An 18,387-nucleotide genomic window follows, 5' to 3' on the forward strand; every position below is an offset into this window, starting at 1 on the left:
GGTTCTTGTATGCCCATCTCATCACCATCTACAGGTTCTTGTATGGCCATCTCACCACCTTTCTACAGGTTCTTGTATGGCCATCTCACCACCTTTCTACAGGTTCTTGTATGGCCATCTCACCACCTTTCTACAGGTTCTTGTATGGCCATCTCACCACCTTTCTACAGGTTCTTGTATGGCCATCTCACCACCTTTCTACAGGTTCTTGTATGGCCATCTCACCACCTTTCTACAGGTTCTTGTATGGCCATCTCACCACCTTTCTACAGGTTCTTGTATGGCCATCTCACCACCTTTCTACAGGTTCTTGTATGGCCATCTCATCACCCATCTACAGGTTCTTATTCTTGGATGGCCATCCCATTAACTAATCCCCCCCCCCCTCCCTCCCCAAAGAGGATGTTAGAAAAGAGAAGGATCAGACGTACTGAATTTAAACTGCCTGACCCTTTTTGCTGCCACACCCTCCGTGTGATAAGTCAACATTGAAGGGGACAGAGTTTTATGGCAATAGCTAACCCCCTTTTCCATTCAGAAAACATAAAAACTAGGGCAGGTGTATAGAGAGATCGGTCAAATGAGTGGTCGACAACTGCTATTGTGCATGTTTAGCCGATGTAAAGGGGTTATCCAGCATTAAAAAAAACTGAGCTGATTTCTTCCAAAAACTGTGCCACTCCCTGTCCTTGTTGGAGAACTAATTTCTGAGAATGTTGAACAAAGACAATAAGTATTATCATAGAGACACAGGAAGAGCTATAGTTGCCAGTTTGGTCGACAACTTTAGTCTTCTGATGTTCCTAGATCCATGGAACTGAACACTCTGGGGGGCTTCACAACCTTATAGCCAATGACTGGTGCCAATGTCAACCAGATGTCAGCCACATAGATCAGCCCTGAAGCTGGCTATACATTTTAGCTAACCGATGGCCAGCAGACAGTTATCGCTCCAGATCTCTTACATCTGCACGCAAGGTACAGCTGAGCAGCCATGTTTTCTGCTTGGGAGAGATCACTGCTAGACCCCTTTGTTGGCCCCTTTTTTTCTTGGAGAACAAATGGATTGCGGATGTTGAAATTCTTCCATTGGGGAAGAGTCAGTAGCCCCCCCCCCCCAACACTGCTGATAACATTCTGCTCATCCCATCTCTCTCCTGTGTCTATTTACCTAGTGACCCATGGACCGATGGGACTCCCAGACCTGGCACCACACCTTTTTGTAAGGTGGAAGTTACCAATTCTTGGGGCAGGGTTTCCCAACCAGGGTGCCTCTAGATGTTGCAAAACTACAACTCTCAGCATGCCTGGACAGCCTTTGGCTGTCCAGGCATGCTGAGAGTTGTAGTTTTGCAACATCTGGCGGCACCCTGGTTGGTAAACACTGCCTTGGGGCTTGTGTATGAAATAAGACCGTGTTCACCAACTTGTCCCTTTTTGGGCCCTTTAAATGTGGCTTTCAGGCTTTTCTCAGTTGGACCAATGACAAATGATGACATGGAGGCCTGTGGCCTTGATGTAGCATCTGGGTTATGTTGCATTGTAACCTCTCTGATGCTCAGTTTACATTGGATGTGAATGGCATTAAATATACCCGTATCATATATGCCCACTCGGTTAGTGAACAGTGATTGAGGGTAGCATTAAGTACCTTGACCCAAAAATAAATTTTTGACCGGAGATGAGCGGGACCAGAGCTGTGTAGATGATCTGGCACAGTTTTTCAGGAGTATAGTGAGGTTGATGTTACAGCTGTATATATGTGTGTATTGCTGCATTACTGGATCATGCCGTCCTCCTCTATGGCAGCCGAGCTGTGGATCCTTCTCCTACTGCACTCACAGGCAGATGGAGGGAACTTTCAGGGTTTAATTCTGTTTTCCTATCCCCACCCTACATTCCTATTTCCCCAGGCTCCAGAACTGCCCCCCCCACCTCTCTCCTCACCCCCTCCCTCTTTCCCTATGGTAACAGCAGTGTCTGCTTCAGCTGCTTTAACCCTTTCATAGCCCTTATGTTGCACACCTGAGAGACTCCTCTGTATTCCAGCTGCAGAGCAATATCCCTATGAATTGCATTGCATGCAGTAGTGCATTGTTTGCATGTAAACCTCCTGTTATAGGCACCCGATGCCCTGTCATGCTATACTGCTTATCCGTCCTTGTACACATGAAGCCTGGCTCGGTATATAACCTGTCTGGAAAGTAACACATTCATGGCCGGATACTGTGGAGCTGCAGGAATAACTGCAGTCCCTAAATTATAACTCTTCCCTACAGTCTGCAGTTATGGTTGCAAACTATAGAACGGGTTGTCCACACTGTGGCCCTCCAGCTGATTATGTCCAAACCCCTTAGACAGATGGCGGACCCCGGGTCTGAGCGGGTGAACTATAGCAGAGGGAAGGCATTAGTTGTAGGATTTGCCCGGTCTGATAAGATCTGACACAACCGGGATTCATAGACGGCTTCATTCTTCCACTAACACCCTCCTTTACCCCCCCCCCCCCACCCCAACCTTCCTTAGATAATTTGCTGCAGATAACTAGCTCAAACCAACCAGACCTCACCCTTCCTCGCCCCATCCTGGGCAGGAGGAGGTTCTGGGTCTGGTAACCAGGGCGCAGGTCCTCGGTGTGTGCCCAAGCATAATGACCAGCCCAGCCCCTCCCCCTATCCGTTCCTGGTGCCATGATTACACTGTGGGAGAAGATCTTATCTAAAGACTAGGGTGGATCTGCCAGATCCTGGATACAACAGATAACTATTTACCTTGTCCTAGTTCTCAGCTCAGTCCTGCAATGTTCCTATTAAAGTTACTTATGTTACACATTCTGTACTAAGGGCTGCAGAACTACAACTCCCAGCTTGCTCTAAAAGTCTGCAGGTGTCAGGGCATGCTGGGAATCATAGTTCTGCAACAGCTGGAGACCACTGCCATTATGTCCAGCATCCTCCAAACAAATGTGAATTTCCAGATTGCTGACCCAGGCTGAGTGAGTGGTGCCATAGGAACCCATAGAACAGCGATGATCCTAAAAACATAAACATCGACCCTACATTCCTGACCCTGAGAAATCCTCCCTTCCCACAGACTCCAGTGTCCCCCCCCCCCCCCTGTACTCCCACAGACTCTTCTCACATTCCCCACTGGAGCGCAGAATGCCCTCTAAGTCATCTCTCACCTGCTCAGCCAGAACCCCCTTTACTGTGAGGACTGACTATAGCAATGTGTCTGGTTTATAATCTCTAAGCCGTCCCTTTCTACGGAGGACTATCTGTTTCTGGGTAAGCTGGCTGAAGTGGTTGTTACCCAGCATTTCCAGTCTTAAATAACCCATAGTGGATGTGTATCCTTGCTTAGGTTTGCCGTTCTGGAATCTAGGAAAGCTGAGTGTGAGAGCAGATGAACAATCGGGCATTTTCTGTGAACTGCGGAGTCATCTCCCGGCTTCCTGTGCTCACCTGCCATCATTTGACTGTGTGCAAATAGATGGTGATGATAAATAGATCTGTCAATGAACAGGGTGTGTGGGTACTCTAGATCTGCAGTCTAATCTCCCCCTGCTTCTGAATCCCAGTTCTGAGTGTCGACCCCTTATATCCCTAATCATTGACCTCTGCCTTTGCCCCTGCACTGTGACATATTTGCCTCTGTACTGGCCCTTTTAAAGGGGTTATCCACCATAAGGTGATTTTAGTACGTACCTGGCAGACAGTAATGGACGTGCTTAGGAATAATCTGCGCTTGTCTTGGGGCTAAATGGCTATGTTGTGAGATTACCATAATACTGTGGCTAGCTTTTTGTGAACTGGCATTTCCTGTTTTGAGTTTTCTTCTTTTTACAACAAATACCATAATTCCATTTTCCTCCCTCCCACACATCAGCCACCCCACCCATTAAAACATAAATGAGCTGCATCCATTCAAAAGACCTGTGGTTTTCAATCAGGGTGCCTACAGCTGTTGCATTAGTGGCAGATTGATCTCTCTCCCACCAAGCGATTGCTCCACCCATTGGAGCAGACAGGCTCCCTGTCATCAGCTGACCAGTGAGTCAAGTCTCGGCCGCATTGCAACCTGGGAAAAATCTGAGACAACAGTCATTTTGGATTCTGATAAAAATAAATATTGGGGGGCAAATCACATAAGAATTGTGAGAAAACCGTCACACACAGGTACAGACACTATATTATGAACTACACTAACTTTACAGCCCCTGTAGCATAGTAAAAAATAAATCCTGGAATACCCCTTTTAACCTTTGGCCTCCGCATCTGCCATCCACCCCATCTCTTACCCATATCCCGCCTCTGTTTCTAATCTCAGCTCCTCCTATGTCTATGTACACCATCAGGCAGATTTATCAAAATCTATGGAGAAAAAATTTGACCAGTTGCCCATAGCAACCAACCAGATTGCTGCTTTTATTTTCCTCTGCACAGGTTTTGATAAAACTCGCCCCGTGTCTATCCTTTAAATTGACCGTACTTCTCTGACCCTCTGCCTTTTTGTCTTCCTCAACCCTTATACCTAGCCCCTCTAACCCTATTCTATCTCTTATCCTCATCTGTATACCAGCTTTAACACCCAATCACTTCTTTAAAGCCCAACTCTTAGCCTCTTCTTTGTGCCTCTGTACCCCGAATATAAGCCTTAACTCCCCCTTTCAACTCTGACTCCAACACCATATTTAACCCACTGCACCCCTTTACTACAACACTAACTCTTTTTTCCATTATACCCCAAATACAACCTCGGCTTTTTCACCCCCTTTGTATCGAAACGCTCTAATTCTTGTATCTGCTTATGTACCCCAACTCTAAATTTAACCCATAGACCCCCTCTGCCTCTGTATATTATATTAAACTCCCTGGCCCCCTCCTCTGCCCCTATCAGCTTCCTCCAAAAATCGCCACAGTGACTTCCTATAGAAAAACCAGTTGGTGTAGTAGTGTGTTGTGATGTGGCACTCCCTGACTCCTCCACCCCCTTGGTAAATCCGGTTAATCCCTAATTGCCCCCTTTCTTTAACTCTGTGAGACGCTCACACCCAGAGCCTCCACGCTCACCTTTACCCTGGAGGCTTTACCTCTGAGGCACCTACCTCCTGTGTGTGTGTGTATATATAAACTCTATGGGTGACCTCCCTCCTTTGGTTATAACCGTGCTAAGTATAGAGCTGGACCTGGTACAAGCCCCAAATGCTTAGTGTGCAAGAAGTTCTGCTTCAGCGAAAAACTCTCAAGTGCCAGTTGACTGCAAAGTGTATTGGGTGTACTTTGTATGTTATTTATGTATTTGTAGTGTCAGCGTTTGTTTTGTGTTATGTGCATTGTGTAAATGATATGCATAGTATTATACAGTGTGTATATGGTGTATTGTTTTATTGTATCATTTCAACTTTTTCATGTAATTGTTTTACATATTATTATTATTATTATTATTATATATATATTTATTTTTTTTAATTATATTTTGTTTAGATTTAATTCCTGGCACTTGACTTTATTATAATTTGGAATTTCACTACACTTAAGCAGAACAGTTTCTTGGTTCTTTTTTTAATATTCATCCAGTAATTCAGAATATTTGTTAGTCTGGGGATGCTAGGTTAAAGGCATTTTAATGTATGTTGATGTTGTACCTATGTGTGTCAGGTTTTACCCCTGATCAATACCTATCAAATTTAATGTATCTTTTATAAAGAACAAGAGGGAGGCACAAAACAAATCATGCCTCACTGCCAAGCATAGGTTTGCTCAGAGCGGCTGGTCTCCATCATGTTGGGATGACTGCTTCCTTTCATCCTGGTTGAGTCCACCGGAGGCCTCTGCCGGTAAGAAATCGGCATGCTATTTTCAATCTAAAGGATGAGCCGCCCCCTCGCTCCCTATCTCTGCCATGTATCATGTACCTCCAGCTCACTGCTTTAATGGGCTCGGACTGTTCTATAATTCATGGCTGAACTAATCTGACCAGAGCTATCTTCAGTTAACCGTTGCCTTCCTGCCCTTAAAACGCGTCTGGTCCTTGTCATTCTCCAAAGCTTTGCGCCACCACCCATGTCGCATGTTCTTTACATTCCTTGCAGCTATAGACCGAACTACGACAAGTCAAATTGGACACAAATATTTGGCGTAATGAGATGGTACAATACAGGGTTTGAGATGGCACACGGAAGTACAATTGATCGATGCAGAATCTTCTACCTCCCACCCGTTCCAGTAACCAATCTTCTTAGATGCTTGATATGATTACAGTTTTTTTTTCCACAGTGGAAATGATTTTTCCTATGAAAAATTTGGAACAATTTCCATGACTCTTCATCATCGCTCCAAGCAAGAAGGCGCGTCCCATTATAGACAGATGTTCAGTGTATAGATCAGCATTTCCCATGCCTAGAGTCTACATTTGTTGCAGAGCTACAAACCATATTATGCTCTGACATCTAACGGCTTAAAGGGGTACTCCACTGCCCCAGCCTTCGGAACATTTTTCTTTCAAATGCTGGGTGGGGGTTGTGACGTTAAGGCCACCGCCCCTCAATGCAGCCACCACACCCCCTCCCAAAGACTTGCATTGAGGGGACGTGGCGTCACAACCCCCACAGCCTGCACCATGTGGGGCAGTGGAGTACTCCTTTAAGAATTACTCAAGCTGTGACTCTTGGGTAAAGATCAGTGCTCTCCAATCTGTGGTTCTCCAGTTGCAAACGTGAACTCTTATTATGCCCCGACAGCAGAAAGCTATAGATTAGTGTTCCCCAACCTGTGGCTCTTCAGCTGTTGCAAAAGTACAACTTCCACGATAGGAATTGTCATTTTGTAACTGTAGGGGAACACTGTAGTACAGTGGTCTTCAACCTGCGGACCTCCAGATGTTGCAAAACTACAACTCCCAGCATGCCCGGACAGCCGTTGGCTGTCCAGGCATGCTGGGAGTTGTAGTTTTGCAACATCTGGAGGTCCGCAGGTTGAAGACCACTGCTGTAGTAGGTAATTGCTCACAGTGCCATTGCCTCATGTATGGTATATGACTGTCAGATCTGGGAGTTGTAGGTTTGCAACAGCTGGAGAATCCTAGATTGGGAAACACTGGTATAGATGACAGGACCTGGGTTCTGTTACACTATGGAAACTATATCCTTATTACCCACTAAGAGGGCATGGCTAATGGCGTTGCCAACTGATCTGGGCTGAAAGAAGAGGAGATGATGTAGTCAGATCATGTGTGTAGGTTACAAATCCATGTATACAGTCAATTTGGACTGTAAGCAGTTTGGGACAAGGACCAAATACTTGTGGGTGGAGAAATGTTGGCACCATCCCACGGGGTGCTGAAACTACCCATAACTTTTCAGCGATGTGAAGGCTGAATAAATAAGTTCCAACTGGGGGACCGAAATAAATCGGGCACTATAGGACAAATTCACATAAGGGTGCATTCCCACCTGACGTATACATAGCGTATTTCACGCTGCACAAAATCTACGGCAGCAGCGGGAAATACGCTGCGTATTCCTTGCTCACTATACACACAGGGCTTTCCGGCGGCAGCCCTATGTGTGCAGTGAGTTTTAGAGGCGGGGCCGTGTGCCGGCGAGACTGTGAGGCACGGCTCCGCCTCCAAAACTCACTGCACACACAGGGCCGCCACCGGAAAGCCGTGTGTGTATAGTGAGCAAGGAATACGCAGCGTATTTCCCGCTGCTGACGTAAATTTTGCGCAGCGTATACGCCGTGTGGGAACGCACCCTAAAGCTGAATCCTTGCTTAAACCCATAAGTTGGGGAAACGCTCACCAGGAAGTTGGTATATTACAAACCGTGAGGGTCGGGCATATTTCGGCACATTGTACCCAATGACATCTTCCCTTTTTTAGGTCTTGACATTAGTCTTCCTTTTTTTTTTTGTCTTAGGTGACGATGTGACTGTGATAGAGCCGGGCAGCTCTGACAGCCGGGAGGAACGGGTAGACTTGTACTCACAAGAAGAAGAGTCCTTACAAGGTGGCGAACCCAACTACTTACCTCACACACTAGCTCTGGAGAAAGATGACAATCACCAACAGGTCACCAGCGTATCTAACTTGCGTAGTGCACTCCTGAGCAAAAACAGCCTGCTGTCCCTGAAGGCAGATGTCCTGGGCGAAGAGAGCTCTTTGCTTTTTGAATACCTGCCCAAAGGTACCCACTCACTCTCTCGTAAGTTCCTCTTTTCTTTGTCTGTCCTTTTTGTCTTTTTTACTAGATTTGGTTGGGAAAAGGCAGAGCCTCTGAATGTTACTGCCACTGATAACAGACAATCCCAGGGTGTCCTAGCTATGGCACCCCTTGTAGAGGGGCATCAGTGATACTTCGAACCTGGAATAAGCCATTACTGAACTGAACTGGGGCAAGAAGATGCCCAGAACAATTTTCCCAATCTCAAAATTTTCACCTAAAAACACAAAAAAGGCTATAAATGGATTGGCCGCAGATTTTTGTCTGGCTGTGGGCAATTGTGACTTTTCTTTCTTACTCCTGTTTCCCAACCAGTGTGCCTCCAGCTGTTGCAAAACTACAACCCCCAGCATGCCCGGACAGCCAAAGGCTGTCCGGGCATGGTGGGAGTTGTAGTTTTTGCAACAGCTGGAGGCACACTGGTTGGGAAACACTGCCCTATGACAACACTGCTTGTCTTTGTCTAGTGTTCTGACAAGCTGGCCATATACATACAATAGCTGCCAGCCAAACAGAAATCTCTCCCAAACCATTCATACACGTGAACACTAAACCGAGCAGTCCTATGGTCTAAATGGACACGAAAATCTCAAAGAGAGGCAAAAGCGGTCTTATAAGGCGCTGCTTAGGAGATCACAAAACGGAGAGACTCAAGCCAGCACAGGACAAGTAGTTTTTATTTGCAAAAAGGACAACGCGTTTCGGCACATACAGAGTGCCTTCCTCAGGTCCAAACGTATAACAGCACTCTTCAAATGCTGACGGGTGTGAGAGATGCTGGTGAGGATTCCTGTGGTGACCCCGCCAGCGCCGCAACACACTGGAATCCTCACCAACATCTCTCACACCCATCAGCATTTGAAGAGTGCTGTTATATGTTTGGACCTGAGGAAGGCACTCTGTATGTGCCGAAACGCGTTGTCCTTTTTGCAAATTAAAACAACTTGTCCTGTGCTGGCTTGAGTCTCTCCGTTTTGTGATCTCCTAAGCAGCGCCTCATAGGATACTTGCTGCCAGGCTCCTCTGCCCCTCCAGACTCTCCTAATGGCAGGTTATCACCCGAGAACAAAAGGATCCACAGTTCAAAATTCACAGTTCCTTCTCTACCTGGACATCTGCCTGAGGGGAGTGTCAGCCGTTCCCATTGACATGTCTAATGTGTATGGGGGCCTTTAGACATCCAAACAATCATCCATATCTATATCCACCTATATCTATGCCCAGTAGTTTTTCCTGTTCAAGCTACCTGGGATGTGAACACTGCTGTGATTGGTCATGTGGATCTACCCCATGTCCCTGTGACAGACTGAACAAACCCAGAAAGTTTTATCACGAGGAGACTGTCGGGGACTGATGAACATGCAGCCATATAAACCTTGTGTGGTTTAGTGACTGCATTTTCCTCTGATCTTTTATGAGGTCATCGCTCCCATCATTTACTCCTTAGTTCACCTGGACACCGCCTAGGTTTTACTGTCCCACCTGCTTTGATGTCGACCTCTCTGCTGGTGACATCATCAGTCGCTCCCTAGTAATTCATTCATCATGGTGTTCATAAACAATGAATAGAAAATGATGATCAATATTTATCATTCTGCTCCTGGTGGAAGGGATTAAAGGGGTACTCCCGTGGAAAACTTTTTTTTTTTTTTTTTTAAATCAACTGGTGCCAGAAAGTTACAGATTTGTAAATTACTTCTATTTAAAAAAAAAATCTTAATCCTTCCAGTACTTATTAGCTGCTGAGTACTACAGAGGACCTTATTTTCTTTTTGGAACACTGAGCTCTCTGCTGACATCATGAGCATAGTGCTCTCTGCTGACATCTGTCCATTTTAGGAACTGACCAGAGCAGCATATGTTTTCTATGGGGATTTTCTCCTACTCTGGACAGTTCTTAAAATGGACAGAGGTGTCAGCAGAGAGCACTGTGTTCCAAAAAGTAAATAATTTCCTCTGTAGTATTCAGCAGATAATAAGTACTGGAAGGATTAAGATTTTTTAATAGAAGTAATTTACAAATCTGTTTAACTTTCTGGTACAAGTTGATAAAAAAAAAAAAAAAAAAGTTTTCCTCCAGAGTACCCCTTTAAGCATTGCAAGCTCCCAGGGAAAATGTCAGCCTTTTCTTTGCTTTTCAGATTTTAAGCAGCTGTGCTATCAAGGCCAGTACTGGTAGATGAGAGACTAAGTGGGGGGAGGTACAGTATGAAAATGGTAATATGGCATGTATTGTGGTCCCATCCTGGATGGATGTAAGGAGGCGGTGTACTGTGGCCCCATCCTGGATGGATGTAAGGAGGCGGTGTACTGTGGCCCCATCCTGGATGGATGTAAGGAGGCGGTGTACTGTGGCCCCATCCTGGATGGATGTAAGGAGGCGGTGTACTGTGGCCCCATCCTGGATGGATGTAAGGAGGTGGTGTACTGTGGCCCCATCCTGGATGGATGTAAGGAGGCGGTGTACTGTGGCCTCATCCTGGATGGATGTAAGAGGCGGTGTACTGTGGCCCCATCCTGGATGGATGTAAGGAGGCGGTGTACTGTGGCCTCATCCTGGATGGATGTAAGGAGGCGGTGTACTGTGGCCCCATCCTGGATGGATGTAAGGAGGCGGTGTACTGTGGCCTCATCCTGGATGGATGTAAGGAGGCGGTGTACTGTGGCCCCATCCTGGATGGATGTAAGGAGGCGGTGTACTGTGGCCCCATCCTGGATGGATGTAAGGAGGCGGTGTACTGTGGCCCCATCCTGGATGGATGTAAGGAGGCGGTGTACTGTGGCCCCATCCTGGATGGATGTAAGGAGGCGGTGTACTGTGGTCCCATCATGGATGTAAGTAAGGAGGCGGTGTACTGTGGCCCCATCCTGGATGGATGTAAGGAGGCGGTGTACTGTGGCCCCATCCTGGATGGATGTAAGGAGGCAGCACATAGCTGGCTCAGGGCTGATAACATCCTGCGGTTATCTGAGGACACTGATTAGCTGGACACTGTGTGTGATGTCAGACATGGCACCGGGCAGAAGGAGATGAGGCTGTGGAGACAGGCGGGGGAGAAGATGTCTTGATGTATTACTGGAAAGATCTAAGACTGAGTATTAAAGGGTCACTCTATTCACGTGGCAAGGAATTCTCAGCAGTGATACAGTACAGGAATGAACAATATAATTCTGCATATTATACTATTCTTATCACTGATGTATCGCATTAGATTTCTATGCAGTTATTATAGTATATCTTGATTGTCCTTTTTTCCTGCAGTGAACGAGTTCACGGTTATCCGGAAGAAGTTCAAGTGTCCGTACTGCAGCTTCTCTGCCATGCACCAGTGCATCCTAAAGAGACACATGCGATCACACACGGGGGAGCGGCCATACCCCTGCGAGATCTGTGGCAAGAAGTTTACAAGGAGGGAGCACATGAAGCGCCACACACTGGTAAGAGAAGAAACTGAGCAGCAGTATACAATGTGATGTATGGGGGAGGGGTGACCACTGACCTCTGTGTATGGACATGTGGATTGTACCATACTAAGCTTGTTGTAAGAGTTGTCGTTGTTCTGTGAAGAAAACTCCTACTCTGTGTACATAGAGAGCAGTATTATTATATTTGATCTTGCATAAAATAATACAGTATAATTAGATGAATTTTCTACGGTTATATTCTTTTACATAGGACAGTATTATAGTAGTAATATTCTTGTACATAGGAGCTGTATTATAGTAGTAAAATTCTTGTATATAGGAGCAGTATTATAATAGTTATATTCTTGTACATATGAGCAGTATTATAGTAGTTCTATTCTTGTACATAGGAGACAGGTATTATAGTAGTTATATTATTGTACATAGGAGACAGTATTATAGTAGTTAAATTATTGTACATAGGAGACAGTATTATAGAAGTTATATTATTGTACACAGGGGACTGTATTATAGTAGATATATTCTTGTACATAGGGGACAGTAATATAGTAGTTATATTCTTGTACATAGGGATCAGTATTATAGTAGTTATATTCTTGTACATAGGAGACAGTATTATAGAAGTTATATTATTGTACACAGGGGACTGTATTATAGTAGATATATTCTTGTACATAGGGGACAGTAATATAGTAGTTATATTCTTGTACATAGGGATCAGTATTATAGTAGTTATATTATTTTACATAGGACAGTATTATAGTAGTAATATTTTTGTACATAGGAGGCAGGATTATAGAAGTCATATACTTGTACATAGAGGCAGTATCATAGTAGTTATATTCTTATAGATAGGAGATAGTATCATAGTAGTTATAGTCTTGTACGTAAGTGGCAGTATTATAGTAGTTCTATAATACTGCCCTATGTACAAAAATATAACTACTATAATACTGTCACTTACTTACAAGAATATAACTACTATAATACTGCCCTATGTACAAAAAATATTAGTTATTTTTGTACATAGGGGGCAGTGTTGTGTGTGTGTGTGTGTGTGTGTATGTGTGTGTGTGTGTGTGTGTGTATATATATATATATATATATATATATATATATATATATATATATATATATATATATAAATATATTATAATTATGCAGTATTATAGTAGTAATATTCTTGTACATAGAAGGCAGTATTATAGTAGTTTTAGTCATATACATAGAAGGGGAAGTATTATAAAAAGTATATATTATTTCCCATAGGAGGCGGTAGTTTGAGTTCACTTGTGGCACAAGCTGTTATGAGTGACAATTACTATTTCTGACTTGACAGCAGTTGTCACTTCTTGTCCCCACTTCTCTTGGCAGAAAGTATACAGTATATTACTCAGCAGGGGGCGGTAATAAGCACATGAGGAATCTCCTCACACTATAGATGTATAAGATCTGTTTTCCATCACTGATGATCTTATCAATTGTGACTAAAATCTCACATGAAGTGTTAACCCTTCATCTGCCATTCAGCACAAAGCACTTCAGAATGCTCAAATTATAGCACAGTCTCCCACTAGTGATGCGGGATACAGGTGTCCAACATGACCTACTTCCAGTTTTCGTACACTTTATTTTAGGTCACTGAGAGGAAATAGTCAGACCCATCTGAATAACCAATCAGAGCTGCTGTAACATCACCGAGGGATTCTCTGTGCATTAGCCCTGCACAATAGGAGACATCATTAACACACTGCTGTCAGCCTTGCAGGATGTTTCGGCCCACGTTCCCATGAGGCTTTACAGCCATCTGCAATCGGCATTTCCTCTGCTGCCAGACTTATTGCACTTTATATTTTTGCACAATTATTTGTACGCAGGGGGCTCAGGCGGGATCATTTTAGACATGTGACCCTCAAATTCATCTGGCAACAAAACAATTTCATTTTCATTATCCTCTCCTGTCATGTGGTCACTGTCTAGTTCATTGTACATTAAAGATCCCTAATTACAGGTGACGTTTGTCTGACCATAGAGAATCCTGTTGTTATGGAGAAGACATTATATTCCTAACCTTACGGTTTCCCCTAAGATTAATGGGGATCTACTAGACTACTAATTTCCCATACATGTCAACCAATGCTGCAGCCATAGTCCCTGACATGTACAGGTCTGATGAGTCGTATATGGGGTCAGTACTATTACATGCATAATCCCCCTTCTTGGCAATGCAATGGGAACCTTGATGCACAATAGGGGAATAAATAACAGCAAGACTGTCTGTGTTTTCCCATAGCAACCAATCACAGCTCAGCTTTCATTTTGCCAGAGCTTGTGAAGATATGAAAGCTGACCTGTGATTGGTTACTATGGGAAAAACCAGACCATCTTGCTGTTAATCCATTTGCATTCATCCCCCTAATGTTAGCACCATATTTTTTATTTTTTTTTGTTACTTCCATTCTCTTATCCATGCTAAAAAAAGAGAGAGCGCTCCATAGGGTATTACCGCAGGTATAGGGTCCACAAGTGTAATGGAAATTGCCCTTACCAAGTGCGGTTGTGTAAGTTCACACAGAACAGTGGTCAGAGTGAGTGAGAGAGAGGTCCAGTCTGCTGCCTTCCCGTCCGAGCGAGACAATGGCAAGAGGAGACTTCTGAAGATGGTGGGATTCAACGGCGCTGACCAGGAGCAGACACGTCAGGTAGGTAAGAAGGTAGCTTTATAAAAACTTGCATTGCATTGTTTTAATAAAGCTACTAGAGATGAGCGAACTTACAGTAAATTCAATTCGTCATGAACTTCTTGGCTCGGCAGTTGATGACTTTTCCTGCATAAATTAGTTCAGCTTTCAGGTGCTCCGGTGGGCTGGAAAAGGTGGATACAGTCCTAGGAGACTCTTTCCTAGGACTGTATCCACCTTTTCCAGCCCACGGGAGCACCTGAAAGCTGAACTAATTTATGCAGGATAAGTCATCAACTGCCGAGCGGAGAAGTTTGTGATGAATCAGATTTACTGTAAGTTCGCTCATCTCTAAAAGCTACCTTCCTACCTACCTGACATTCTCTTATCCATGACAGCAGCTGCCTATACAATATGGTTGATGTAGGACAGTGTTCTCCAACCTGTGGCTCTCCAGCTGTTTCCAAACGCCTATCATGTCCTGACCACTGTCCTGTGGTTCTCTACCTGTTGCCAAACTATTTCTCCCAGCATGCTCTGTTACTTCCTCCGAAGGTTTTTTTTTTTTTTTTTATCCTATTGGGATTATTGCAACTTTATTCTAAGTTTTTCAGTGTTACCGCCTCATCCAGCATTACGTTAACGCAGTGTTTCCCAACCAGGGTGCCTCCAGGTGTTGCAAAACTACAACTCCCAGAATGCCCGGACAGCCTTTGGCTGTCCGGGCATGCTGGGAGTTGTAGTTTTGCAACATCTGGAGGCACCCTGGTTGGGAAACACGTTTACATCCCTGGTTACTCTAGAGACCATCTAAAATCTTGATGTAAGGTAACGCTCACATCCGCTCATGTTACCCTGCGGAGGATGCATTGCAGGTAATACATAATCCTTTCTGGGTCACTTTTTTGAGGCTTTGTGGTCCTTTTTGGTATTCAGAGGCCATTGTGAATGGCTCCCTCAGGTTACAAAGCAGCAACGCTAAGCTGGTTACTAGGCCGGGTCTGACAATTTCCTCCTCACTGACCTTAAACCTGCAGTGTCCAAGGGCTGGAAATAGGTCAGCACCGGGCGGCTGCTTCCTGTATAGCAGATGGGTCACATGGAGACGGCCCCATATCCTGTGCTCTCAGGGGGGCTTTGCAGCTCTCTCGCAACACAGGAAGTGTCAATGCTGCCCGTTGCCATTTTTACTTATATGTTTGAGACCACTGCAACTGCCAGGAATGAGGGGGACCCTGTGCCCCGCATATAAACTGACACTATTTCTGTAAAAAATGTGTAATACTGAAGCCATGTTCACATAGCAGAATGCCCGTGCGGAATTCCGCATGAATATTCCGTATAGACATTGATTTCAATGGGATTCTGCTGCACTGTTCAATTAGCAGAATTTCCGCGTCGGATGTTTTCTGGCACGGAAATTTAGATTACGGCCTCCAAAGAAAGAATAGACATGTGTCTGAGAGGGCGGATTTCCCAGCGGTCCTTGCACTGGCATGCTCTGCTGTCAGTGGAATGTCCGCACTGAAATTTTTCCCGTGGACATTCAACCGAGTGAACATAACCTAAAATTGTCTGTCTGTCTCCACAGCTTTAAGTATTGTGTGTGTATAGAGGAGACGAGCTTTAGTTCTGAGGAGGGACCGTGACCCAGTAACACCATTCTGAAACTAAACTAGTTAAGTCCCAAACTGGACAAGTTATTAATATGCATGCGGCCTGATTCCTCAGTTTCTGGGATGAGATTTTATAAAGCAGAATCCACTAAATAATGATTCATCAGTCAGGAAGGTGAAGCGCACATTCTGTTGTCTCCTTACCCGGGGGAGATCTTTGTTACCCACTGGTGAATAGTGAGCTGTAAGAGAAGAGACTACTGTACTTTATTGCTGTCGTCCTAACAAAATATCTTTACCGTACCAACAATAATACTGGTCCTATGTACAAAACTAGAGATGAGCGAACTTACAGTAAATTCGATTCGTCACAAACTTCTCAGCTCGGCGGTTGCTGACTTTTCCTGCATAAATTAGTTCAGCTTTCCGTGGCTTCGGTGGGCTGGAAAAGGTGGATACAGTCCTAGGAAAGAGTTTGTGACGAATCGAATTTACTGTAAGTTCGCTCATCTCTATACAAAACTAAATCTATTATAATACTCTGCATATGTACAGTAATATAATTCCTAGAGGGCAGTATTGTGAGTTATATTCTTATACATAGGAGGCAGTATTATAGTAGTTATATTCTTGTACATAGGAGGCAGTATTATAGTAGTTATATTCTTGTACTATAGGGCAATATTATAGTAGTTATATTCTTGTACATAGGAGGCAGTATTATAGTAGTTATATTCTTGTACTATAGGGCAATATTATAGTAGTTATATTCTTGTACATAGGAGGCAGTATTATAGTAGTTATATTCTTGTACATAGGAGGCAGTATTATAGTAGTTATATTCTTGTACTATAGGGCAATATTATAGTAGTTATATTCTTGTACATAGGAGGCAGTATTATAGTAGTTATATTCTTGTACTATAGGGCAATATTATAGTAGTTATATTCTTGTACATAGGCACATTATTATAGTAGTTATACTATTGTACATAGGAGACAGCATTATAGTTATTATATTCTTGTAAATAGGAGGCAGTATTATAGTAGTAATCTTGAACATAGGAGGTAGTATTATATTAGCTATGTTCTTGTACATATAATACTGTGCCACATGTACAAGTATATAGCTATGTTAACACTGCTCCTATGTACAAGAACATAACTATAATACAACCTCCTATGTACAAGAATGTAATTCCTATAATACTGTCCCAATATACAAGAATATAACTACTATAATACTGTCTCCTATATACAAGAATATAACTGCTAGAATACTGTTCTCTATATACAAGAATATAACTTCTATAATACTGCTCCTATATACAAGAATATAACTACTATAATACTGTCTCCTATATACAAGAATATAACTGCTAGAATACTGTTCTCTATATACAAGAATATAACTACTATAATACTGTCTCCTATATACAAGAATGTAACTCCTATAATACTGTCCCAATATACAAGAATACAACAACTATAATACTGCCCCTTATGTACAAGAATATGACTGCTATTATACTGCTAGAATACTGTTCTCTATATACAACAACATAACTATAATACTGTCCTCCTATGTACAATAATGTAACTCATATAATACTGTCCCAATATACAAGAATATACGGTAACTACTATAATACTGCTTCTATGTACAAGAATAGTATATCTACTATAATACTGCTCCTATGTAGACTGATATCTGCTGTTATACTGCCCTCCCCTCTTACATAGAAAAATTATTTTATAATCCAAATTTGTGTATCTGTATGGTGTGGCCTTTTTTATACAGTAAGTACAGTTCTGTGTGTGCCATTACCTCTAGTAGCTATGTTGGTAAGCCGCCAGCGGTCTGTACATGGGCTCTGTCTTGTCTGAATTTGTCATCACAGAGGTTGTTTGTGCGTAGGGATTACAATTTGCTTAATTTTTGGTTTGTGTTCTATGTACATTACAATCTGTATTAATATTAGATTTTTCAAAACCACATGACGGGTGCACTTAAAACACCCCTTCCAAGCCTATAGCATCAAGCTGTTACATCACATTAAGGGAATGCTCTCAGGTAAGGGACAAGAGAGATGCAACACAGAGCGGACCTATCTGATCTGCAAAACAAAACATACACATGTTGGGGGAGATTTATCAAAACCTGTCCAGAGGAAAAGTTGCCCAGTTTCCAATGGCAACCAATCAGATCACTTCTTTCATTTTTAACAAGGCCTCTGCAAAATGAAAGAAAGAAGCGATCTGATTGGTTTCTATGGGCAACTGGGCAACTTTTCCTCTGGACAGGTTTTGATAAATCTCCCCCATTGTTCTCAGTCTTATGTGGGCAGACCTAGGTATAGGGTAGCAGTGCCAGGTGTCTTAACCTGTGTCTCTCCAGCTGCAACGCCCATCTAGAGAGCCAGTAGGTTTGGGAGCACTGC

At 43.5% G+C, this 18,387-nt stretch overlaps 1 protein-coding gene across 2 annotated transcripts in view; it reads left to right on the forward strand.

Annotated features, from left to right (window-relative positions):
* The window catches only part of ZBTB46 (zinc finger and BTB domain containing 46), a 46,182-nt gene that overhangs the window by 16,965 nt on the left and 10,830 nt on the right, over positions 1-18,387 (forward strand). The window contains exons 4-5 of one of the 2 annotated variants that reach the window (XM_056548426.1): positions 7,922-8,188; positions 11,487-11,662. In XM_056548426.1, the coding sequence (XP_056404401.1) occupies positions 7,922-8,188; positions 11,487-11,662 (443 nt within the window). Of the gene's footprint in view, positions 1-7,921; positions 8,207-11,486; positions 11,663-18,387 lie in introns of both variants that reach the window. The other variant, XM_056548425.1, reaches the window with a different exon arrangement.

Source organism: Hyla sarda, chromosome 12 (assembly GCF_029499605.1).
Source record: "Hyla sarda isolate aHylSar1 chromosome 12, aHylSar1.hap1, whole genome shotgun sequence".
NCBI classification, from domain to species: domain Eukaryota; kingdom Metazoa; phylum Chordata; class Amphibia; order Anura; family Hylidae; genus Hyla; species Hyla sarda.